General features: G+C 36.0%; 1 protein-coding gene across 1 annotated transcript in view; it reads right to left on the bottom strand.

Moving 5' to 3' along the window:
• Positions 1-2,458: 2,458 nt before the first annotated feature.
• Positions 2,459-11,230, bottom strand: part of LOC107723796 (platelet-derived growth factor C-like) — a 59,416-nt gene continuing 50,644 nt past the window's right edge. Inside the window, exons 6-8 of the mRNA XM_016532496.1 lie at positions 5,089-5,296; positions 4,776-4,996; positions 2,459-3,801 (exon numbers count right to left, since the gene is read on the bottom strand). Coding sequence (XP_016387982.1) covers positions 3,688-3,801; positions 4,776-4,996; positions 5,089-5,296 — 543 coding nt within the window. The 3' untranslated portion in view covers positions 2,459-3,687. The remainder of the gene's footprint in view (positions 3,802-4,775; positions 4,997-5,088; positions 5,297-11,230) is intronic.

Genomic DNA, 11,230 nt, shown 5'->3' with positions numbered 1-11,230 from the left:
AGCTTTTATCATAAAGCAGTTGCTGTGTATGTGGGATCTTTATTACGGTGCTTGAAAGGTAAGACTGCATTGATATTCCTCAAACATTGTGATTAGGGCTTCGTTCAAAACATTTATGCATTAAACATTGAGCTGGTGCAATTAATCCAGCCCAAACTGTTTTAAAATACATGTAAAGTTCCATTTAGTTTCCATGTAGATCATTTCAGCAGACTACAGACTACACTTTGCCCTCTATCTGTTCTAATTGGACATAACAGATTAAGGTTTTCTAAGATAAATGGCCTTTTCCCTGCCCCTTTGGAATAAGCTTATCATCAACCCTAACACGCACACATACACACAATGTGTGAGACAACATGACTGCAATGTTTTGTGTGGTAAAAGTACTGGATGTTCTAGAAAGAGATTACAAACCCTTAAGGGTTATGCATATTCAGGGCTAAAGGGAATCAAAAAACATTTAATTTTTACTTTATTGCAGTTACAGCATGGACTTGTGGAACAAATGTTTTTTAGTGGGCATGCTGCTACTTGTGTGTTTGCATAAATCTGGAATTGAGTGAACAGCTTCCCAGAGGTGTATATAACAGGCAAGATCAGGCATTATAGGAAAACGGTGCCATTTTTGTCTTTATTAGTACGACAATTATAATTTATACAATCTAGGTAAGTAATATATTTATTGTTTGTTAGTCCTGATGTTAAAAAAAAAGTTCAAAAGTTTGGGGTCAGTAAGATTTTTACGTTTAAAAAAACAAAACAAAACAAAAAACATTTTCTCTGCAAAGATGCATGAAATTGATCAAAAGTGACAGTAAAGACTAATAATGTTACAAACTAATTTTATTTCAATACTGTTTTTTTTAACAACAAAAATATTAAGCAGCACTGTTTTCAACATGGATAATAATAATAAATATTTCTTGAGCACCAAATTAGCATATTAGAATGATTTCTGAAGGATTTTTTGAACAGTAATCTAAGATTTTTGTTTATCCAAAATATGACTGCATCACATAATGACACAAGCAGTGGAAAGGCGAACTGTCCTCATCATTGATTAATGCCACTCAGATGTCAGGTCATTACTTTCCTCAGGAACCACAGCCAGTTCCTGGAAAACCACAGAGCAACTACCCTGTAATTATCCAAATAAGACCAAGCCCACAGTCCAATGCTAACATACGCACATCTGGTTAAATACATAAATGCTTTGTTCCCAGACAATCTCATAAATTTTCAGTCAGCATTTTTTTTTTACTATTAACGGTGACAGTGAAATTCCCTAGCCTCTTTAAAACACAAATGGACATGTGCTAATGCATATTAAGAGTCTTCATGTTATATGCTCAACTACTTATACTCTCCTTAATGACCTTGTACAGCGTATTAACATTAAGTGTATGATTTCTGCACCACTAGTATAACCAAACTGGTTGCTTTCAAAGTTCTTGAATCACTTTCCCATCTGCCATTTGTTCAAACAAATAGAAAGCCCAGCCCAGAACTAATTTCATTAGATGAGTTACTGTGAATAAGATTATTGATGGCATAATAGGAGTCAGATCAAATTATGAAGGGTTTCTCTCCAAATTAAGATGGGTTGAAGAAAGTATTTTAACATAGAAAAAAAATGCATGGATCACCTTTAAGATTCTGTTACATAGGAAATCTGATGGCGATCCAAAATGACGCACTGATTTCAAGAAGTAAACCACCAAGAGATGAGAAACACCCGTCAAAAGCATTCTTTAACATCTCTCTGAACCATAAAAGAGTCTCATGGAGAGAAACTTCATATTTTACATTTCCGTATGCTATTTAACAACATCAAGGCACTTCTCTCACTTTCACATGACATCAACAAAATCCACATTCTCATCCCCTCTGTCAGTCTGCACAAAAATGAGCCTTTCTTCCTTTAAAGAGGATCTCAAAGCCTGCTTACAGTAGGTGGCTTGCTAAATTGGTTTGCCAAGTGTGAGGAATCTGTGATCAAAGTATGAAAAACAAAGTCACAAAAATATTACATCAGAGAATAATAATAGCCTGACAAAATGACAGCGGAAAAGGTCATCTAAGGCAGATTAAAAAAGATGCAAATAAAGCTGCATGTCTTGTTTACTCAGCTCCCCTTTCCAGTCAATCAAAACTGAATTTATGAGCAAATCACATTGTCTTCATTTTCCACCAATGTCATTGTTTTAGTGTTCGCATGTCATCTACTGCATGTAGATGAGTTCAACTTTTTCCCCTAAAACAAATGAAAAAGGAAATTAATTGAGCCATTATTCAAGGAATGCTGAGAGCAACACCGGCAGTCACATGATTGTACTCTTGAAAAGCTTATGAGAATCAAAGAGCACTTAATGCAGAGATACATCTTTTACATCTAACTGCACTCTCAAAGGCTGAAGTCAGATAGCAGTTAATAGTTCATGGTTATAGGGTTCCCTGGGAGTACTTTGCAATTTTGTGACAACTGCAGATTCCTTGAGCAAACCAATGCTTTAAGCGTCATTTGGAAAAACCACAACAATTTAGTTAATCGTTTAATGGTAGAGGAATATGGTACTGGCAGATCTATGTCCCTTTAACTTCTAAAAAGTCTATTTACATGAACATCTAACAGTTTTCATTTAGTCTCCAGTCAGCATAACAATCTTATTAGGCAATTAAAACAACTATTCAAAAAACACAAAAGTATAAATGTCTCTACAAAAGAGTGACTAATACTGAAAATACAACAGTGATTATGAAAGGGGAAAATGATTCTTACATGCCCACAATTTGGTACCAAAAACTGTAATGACAGGAAAGGTCAACAAATCCCAATTTGAAATATATTTACAAGATTCACGTTTGTATTTTAGTGTTCTCTCTTGAATGGAGCCATTCTCATAAGAGTCTATAGTACATAGTAAAAGAACAAAAGATGCTCTGGTTTAAAAAAAAAAAAAAAAGATAAAAAAGAGGGACGTCCTTATGTTTCCTGAAATATTCTTTCTGAATTATTAATGAAAATGTCTGATTTCAATTCAGTGATGAGTAGGCAACGGAGTGCTGGTTTATGACACAGTGTAATTAATTTCTTTGTGATGTTATTGAGGAGAATGTCCATGGCACCACAAAGCTGTCCTTGGTTTGTTGAAAGTGGTTGCATAGTCAAGGTCCTTTGATATTTTTAAGTTGTGTTAAAAAAAAGCAAAGAGAAAAAATATATAAAAGAACACACCAAATCCACTTGTTTCACAAGTAATAGCAACCTCAGTTCAGGCTCTCTAGTTATTCTGGAATACCTCATTTTCCTGAACCTGCACAGCTCTATATGTTCACTCACACACAGAAAAAGATTTGAGAATGTACATACAGTACACACGTTGTTCGCAAACCTCCACATACACACAAAGAAGCAAGACTGTGTCCAGTTTTTATCCAAATATTCCATGCTATCATAGGGCCAATGGAAACTTCTTCATGGGTCAATTTTTTATGGATTTGCGAGCCCAAAATGAATGGAACCGCAGACTTAGATAAGTCAAGATAAAAAGATGTCCAGCACTGGGTTTCATTAGTTTGCAACGTCAGGGTAAAAACTCTTTCACTCATTTATGCACGAAGCAAGAAATATTTCCCTGGGTGAGTCTGTTGGGGGACCAGTGTTGCTCTCTCCCTGGGACTGCTTTAGTCCGAGTCATTTTTACACACACAGCTACACTCCTCATGGTGCTCCAGGGGGACATCCGTTAGAGTCTTTTGCAGCCCCCGACCCCCTGCCCTGTGTTTCAGCATCAGAACCTGCACAAGCAGAGACAAATATAGAGACAGATGGAGATAAACACACACACACGCTCATACACACAGAAATGATTTAAGCACTCATAACATCACATCACTTAAAGGGGTCATATGATGCTGCTAAAAAGAACATTATTTTGATCTTCATGCACCAAGAGCTTGTAACACTCCAAAGAAAAAGGAAAAATTGAAATAGCATCATATGACCCCTTTAATTTAAACCCAATGGGTCTCATTCACTAACCATGTGTACATAAAAATCATGATGTAACAATGAATTTGCACTACATTATTTCTGAATTCTAGAATCAACTCAAAACAAGTGTGCTAAAAGGTATTAATAAACACACACACACACACACACACACACACACATATATATATGCACACACAGTATATCTTGATACAAGTAATTCTTAAAAATGAACAAATCATAATATTAAATTTAAATAGATATAGGTATATTTAAATATATATATATAGCTATTATATCTTATATTATAAATTACAGAAATATTTAAATGATAAACAGATATAGTCCAAATATTTATATACAGTACATATATACACACACACACACACACATATACATATAGATATATATATATATATATATATATATATATATATTCAGATGCATCTAGATTTATTTTTAATAATTATTTATTTATTTACATTTATTTATATGCTCCAGAATCCCAGCAACCCTACATTGGACAAATGGTTAGAGTTAGAAATTAAGTGCCCCTACAGACAGTAAGTCCTTATTATAGTAGTATACCTCTTTGATATGAAATAATGTGAAATAATCAGCATCACAACAAGGTTAAGATTGTAGACTGTAAATGGCAGAAATGTTATGTGAGATGCATCGTTTTTATGCATATAAGAACACTTACACACAGTTATTAGTAAAAGAAACTTAATACGTGAAATGTAGAGTGTAACAGAAGGCCTTCTGTTCTGTGCTATACCTCATGGTATTTTTTGGCCACTTTGGTGGGCGAGCACTGGCAATCATAGCAGTTGTGAGAGCAGCATGCACAGTTCCCTCCACAGCGCTTCACCAGCAGGCAGCTGGGCCAGAAGATGGCGTCCGTCCTTTTCAGCTCCTCACGCAATGAGATGGAAAAGTTCCGTGGCGTGCAACTGTAAAGCCGTACCTCCTCACGAAGCAGGTTCAGGTCAACCACTCCTGCTCAGACAAAAATAGTCAGCAGGTTAAAAAAAAAAAAAGGTTCCAGTATTTAATTTGACTCAAAGCACTTCTAAATACAGGATCTTCACCTCTGGATTTCTTTTGGTGGAAGAATGATTTGCCCACCATCTGCCAGGTAGGCTTGTAGAGGTCATCCATGTCCACCTGCCAGCGATCCGGCTCCAAGTATTTCATCACTTCCTCCATCGTGCTGAATCCAGCTACAGCTTCACTCAGAGCATCCACATTCTGCATCCACGCAGGCATCACTGCAGGGGCCTCATGCTCTGACTGTCTCTGAACATTAAACAAAACAAACAAACAAGAAATCAGTAGTACAGTAAGCCACTCCAAACGGGCCATTTCATTTTAAACAGGTGATTTTAAAAATGTTCCACAGAAGCCTGATTTATTTTTAGTTTATTTATTGTTTAATGCTTTTTAAGTTCACATAATTAGCTGTGATATGTGAAGAAAACAAGGTAAGTATCACTTAAGCGCAGACTGAGCATAATTAAGGAGTAATTAAGGATTAACTAAGGAGTAACTGAAAATTAATAATAATTAAGGAGAAACTGAAATTATATATCAATGTATTATGAGTTTTTATAATGCAGAAAATACTAGAAATGAAATTAGCCTTTTCAAGATGAAAGATTTTCCCCCAAAAAATATATAAACATAGAATAAAATTCACTTTTTAAACTCATATACATACATAACATATGTCATACATATCTATCTATCTGTCTGTCTGTCTGTCTGTCTATATAAAGGGATTTCCCCCCCTGAAATAATATATATTAGAATAACATTTACTTAAAATCATATACATAAATAACATTTTATTTCCCCCCCAAATCATCAGAAGATAACAAATGAGCTTTTGTATTACTAAATTACCAGTTAATAAGGGAATGCATAGTTTTGCTTGAGTTAATGTTTAACATTGGCTCATGCACAGAATCAATTAACCAGTCCCCAAACAGCTTCACCCTGTTTGAACTCGAACACACAATTAAAAATGTATGCCAGGGCAGCAACACTGATACCTATGGTGTTGGGCAACCTGCAGGAAGCTACATTTCTGCACTCAGTTCAACTCTGCTCCACTGCCTCAGGTGCTGTGGGATCTGTCAACATGTCCTTTTTCCAGCAGCTTAATTCAAGCATACTAACATAATCCCCCTATGAATGACACGTTCAATGCTGCATTCTAAAACCAGGTAACAAATGAGGAGTGAGTTGGCATGGTTACCATTGTGTAAAGGACAAGGTGTCAATGGAAGGCCTGTGATTTTCTACTGTGATAAAAAATGTATTGCTACCGTGAACAAAGCAGTAAATGAGGTCACCAAGACTGACTGCTTGAGGGCATCTGAGTCAAGCACTGGAAATAATGCAGTGCCAACCTGTTTGTCAGTACAAGAATACTGTATGTGGACATTAAGGAATTAAAACATACTTTAGTATTCCTTAGTTTGACGTAACTAAAATATTTTATTAGAAGAAACCCAAATACTACTTATATATACTTAAAAATGAATGTGATGAGTGAAAGGACCAGATATCTCAAAATAAAACAAAGACAACAAGTGTTTCATTGCCTTATCTTCATTACTGCACGCAAAAACAAAGACTGCGACTAGCTTAGTCAGATTTACAAATGCATGACTCTTATGAGCCACTTATTTTATTGTCATTTGAATTGTTCAAGGTGACCCATTTGAATCATTCTAATGAACACTTGAATTATCATCTGACTCGCTGAATAGCAAGTCACCATAACTTCCACTCATGCCTGACGTGAACTAATATTATAGTGTTGTGTACTTTAATATATCTTAAGTCATAATTCACTGGAGATGTAAATCAGCTGCACACATCAAAATGTTTTTAATCATTTTTTTTTTGTAAGCTCTGGAGCAGTTAAAATGACCTCCTAAAAACTTGTACATTCAGCTATCCTTCAATACAGAAAGCTGGCTTCCAGTTTTGGCATCGGTCAGCAGTGGGGAATGGAAACCATTAACAGCTTGTGAATGTGAGGCACTCTTTCAATCTGTCAATTAAAGATCCTCTGAGCCCTGGACTATAAAGCCAGAGCCAAGCATCCCTACCGAAGTGCAACCTTCACTCACAAGATAAAATAAAAGAAATTCAGGAGAATTTCAGACTTAAAACATGAAATCATGCATTTAAATTAAACATATTAAAAGAAACAAATGACAATTTAATACTTTCCCCAAACCTTAGATCTCTACTATGCAGGTATAAAGACTTTAAAATGAATCAGTCACTCAGTAACTGATGTCATTACAGAAATTCAATATTCACAGTAAGACATTCATGTCATCATATTTCATAACTGATGCATTGATTAAAGCCAAATTATAATCCGCAAAATAATGGCCTCATTTATGTTCTGTAGCCTGACAACATGATGTTTCAAATTGTTTGCAGGTTCTAGGTTTCTGTTAGGCTACAAGGAAAATGGCTTAACAGATGGACATGAGCGCACAGACTCAGATGTCTGCCAGTAGCCTGTCAGAACACACATGAGAGCAGACAGCTCTCAGCTCTGTAGAAAACCAAATAACAGTGCAGAGGTCTCACTCAAAAATGTGGGTGATTCACTGTGGATGTTATTTGGTGAAGGCCAAGCTTGGTGGCATGCCAATCATACACAGTGGTTGTAAGAAGAGGAGAAGAGAAATGAAGTGACTGGAGACTGGAGTCATTTTCACACATCTAAATCTGAATTTTTAATAGACATTGTATTTGAAATGATACGCCTTATGTAATTCAGTAATCCTTGTGGTTGTCCTGAACTAATGCTGCTGAGAAGAAAGATCCGGCCAACAAAACCATCATCTACAATTACTTCAAAAACAAGTGGCAACTAAAAAAGATTCTTACACACAAGTGCATACTGTGTTCACACTGCATGTTAAACTCGTTCTTTTGAAGAGAAGTTCCTAATTTAAAATGTTCATAAAAAAACCTGTCCTGAACTTAGTTTGGCCTCAGCAACCATGTCCCACTTTTGGTGCCTATGAAACCTGTTACTCTACTTAACCTGTTTCTTGGAAAGAAACATCTCTTGCCTTTGTTCTAGACTATTTTGGTCAATTTAATGGCAGTAAAGATTGTACAAAGTCAGTGGCAATCTGTAAGCACACGCACAAGGCATTCAAGGAGGAAAACATCTATGAAATCCAGCTTGGAGCTAAAAGCAGCAGTCTAGTTCCTTTGACTTTCGTGAGAATCACAATTTTTTTCTTATTTCCAGAGCTAGGTGCTGTTTTAATGACCTCTTCCCTCAACCCCTAACCAGCTCCCAAAGTCTCTTCTTGTGAATCGCAGCTGGGGCTCATTTTCCCCCTTCTCTCTGTGGTAGTGGTGAAGGGGAGTGATTGCTTGTTTAAACAGAAAGTGCATGGGTGTCCCCGTGATCCCGGGTTTCCAGTAGATGAGGTTGACCACAGAGAAACAGAATTCGGCTGTTCCAGTATGGCAGCCCATTGCCACTGCGTACAAAGCCAACAGCCAGCCAGCTAGGCCACTCATTTCCTCAAGTTGCATCATAAGAGGGAACGAATGCAGAACTTTCAAGCAGAAGATCTGAAGCACTCATTTAGCTTAGCATCAATAGATGGGGAAAAAAACTGAGCTATAAATACAGGTACAGTAAAGACTATAATAACATGAGAAGTGCACTGGATTTGGGAACAGTCAGAGGAATTAACAGTTCCACAATGAACAATTTTACCCAAGAGACAATGTTAGAACATCCATTAATGTAATGTTAAACATCCATAAATTCCATTACTGTCTGTCTGCAGTACATGTCAAGCACCCCCAAATATGACTGCTTTTCTAAAATATAAACACAGTTACAGTGGCGTAACTTAGTAATGACGGGCCCCAGTGCAGGCTATTACTACGGGCCCCCTGGGGTGCACGGTTATGAAGCACATACAAACACACAGCGCTCGTGTCTAGAAGGGAACCCATATAAGCAAATTTGTGCCTAACCTATACTTAATTTAGACCAACTAAAATCAGTACCTAATAAATATAATATATAATTCACATATCAGACAAAATTGCGTTGCAGCAATTCCTTTAAATTTTAAGGTATTTAGAAAAAATATAATTTTTTAGTATTTTTTAGGCCTGTTTAAGGCTTTTTCTTATTTTTATAGTTTAGATGGTGATGAAAAAACTGTGAAGAATCTATTTTATTATTAATACGCTTATTATTAATTTATATTAATATAGTCGCTTGCAATGTGGGCAGGGCCCGCGTGCGCTGCGGGTCCCCCCGCGGCATGGGCCCCAGTGCGGCTGCACTGCCTGCACTGTCTGTAGTTACACCACTGCACAGTTATATATTGTTCAGTTCCATTTATACTTTTTGTAATGCATTAAATACTAAGTGTTATATTACAGACAACACGTTGACTTCTATTTATCTTTGTATTAAAGCCAGAACAAATTATTAAAATATTATCTTAAAAAAGTGATTATTTACTTAGTATTAACTAATAAAAATGTCCCTTCAACCAATGTTAGAATGATAAGAGAAACATTTTTATTCAATTCAAACTTTTGTTAAACTCTTTTCATAACAAATATTCCAAAAAGAAAAGTTGCCATACTACCTGTTATAGAGGGTTTTTTCAGCAACAACTGCAACACAAATAGATGAGATTAACATTAACAAATATACCTCAAATTTACTACTACTACTACTTTACCAACTATGCAGATTAATTAGTAAAAAGGTCACAAGGTCACAAAAAACGACCCAAATAAGTGTGACAGAGACACTCTTAAACATCTTTTTTTTTTTTTGTAGGGAATCAAAGGAAGTTTCCTGCTGAATTGCAGTTAGGTGTAATTGACACGACTGCTGTCTTTAAACAATTCAGTTGACAGTAGTTGGTGCATGACGTGCAAATTAAACTAGGTATTAATAAATACACAAAATAATGTTCTTTTTAGCAACATCATATGACCCCTTTAACGGCAGAGGAGATTAACACATTGCTAACTAAAGGCTCTGTTGAGCATTTAAGGCCTAGAAAAGGAATTTCTTCACTAAGAATTGTAGATTCCAAGTGATTTTCTTTTTGACATACTCTGAAATTGTATTTTTGTGTTTGCCTGGCATTTAACAATGTATCATGCATATGCTCACATTTGTAATGTCAAGATAGCACACATCCACAATACTTGTAGGACTATAAAGTCTTATTTTTGGTTTGTTGAAGACCTTCTGCCACACACTCCCTGACATTTTATGGTAAGACAATATTTCAAACAATTTGACTCAAACAGGCGCACAGCACAACACTCAAGATGTAACTACTGACCACAAGTCTCCTGAATACAAATGCTTTAGTGAGCAAGAAAACAAAGAATGTGCACTGTGAGTCAGGGCTGGAATTGTAGGTTTCAGCTCAACATCCTCCTCCACAAACACTATAAATAGAGCTTGATTCAACCACAACTTCTCTGATGCGAGCTCAGTGTCCAGAAACCAGCTATAACACACCACCTCCTCTGAAATAATAGAGCACTGCTCAAAGAAAAACACACCACCTAGTATAAAGAGTAGAGAATGTACTCATTTACACATCATTCTACATGCAAGCATACTTCATTTTATATCTGAAAGCCAGAAATGAATGTCATCTAGGGAAAAATCCCTAAAAATAACTAAACTAAAAAGCACCATTTCCATGCAACTGATTTGTGCCATTGTTAGAAGATCTCCTTAAAGCCAAACCGATGTCCTTTTACTGTTGTCAGTTTTGGAGCCAGAGATGAGCTAAAACAATTTCATGCATTTCCACCCCTGAAAAGGCCGGAAAAACGGGCTCTTTACTGGCACTTACCAGAGAACTGTTCAGCGGCTAGGAAGTTGGGATAAAGTCCAGACCACAAAAAGATTTCAAAAAGGACAACAACTCAGTCTTGCAAGAAGGAAACAAAACAAAAATTGATCACACTAAACTAAACAGTCCCAATTCTAAATCAAAGAATTTCACTACTGTTCAGATTTTTGGGGCCAGTATGATTTTTAAAAGTTGATTGAAGTTGAAAATGATTGAAAGAAGTCTCTTATGCTCAACAAGGCTGCATTTATTTGATCAAAATACAGTAAAATCAGTAATATTGTGAAATATTACACTAACAAAAAACAAAAAAACAAAAAACTGT

This window comes from Sinocyclocheilus rhinocerous, unplaced genomic scaffold (assembly GCF_001515625.1).
Source record: "Sinocyclocheilus rhinocerous isolate Xijiao unplaced genomic scaffold, SAMN03320098_v1.1 scaffold1085, whole genome shotgun sequence".
NCBI classification, from domain to species: domain Eukaryota; kingdom Metazoa; phylum Chordata; class Actinopteri; order Cypriniformes; family Cyprinidae; genus Sinocyclocheilus; species Sinocyclocheilus rhinocerous.
This window is presented reverse-complemented; position numbering and strand designations above follow the sequence as displayed.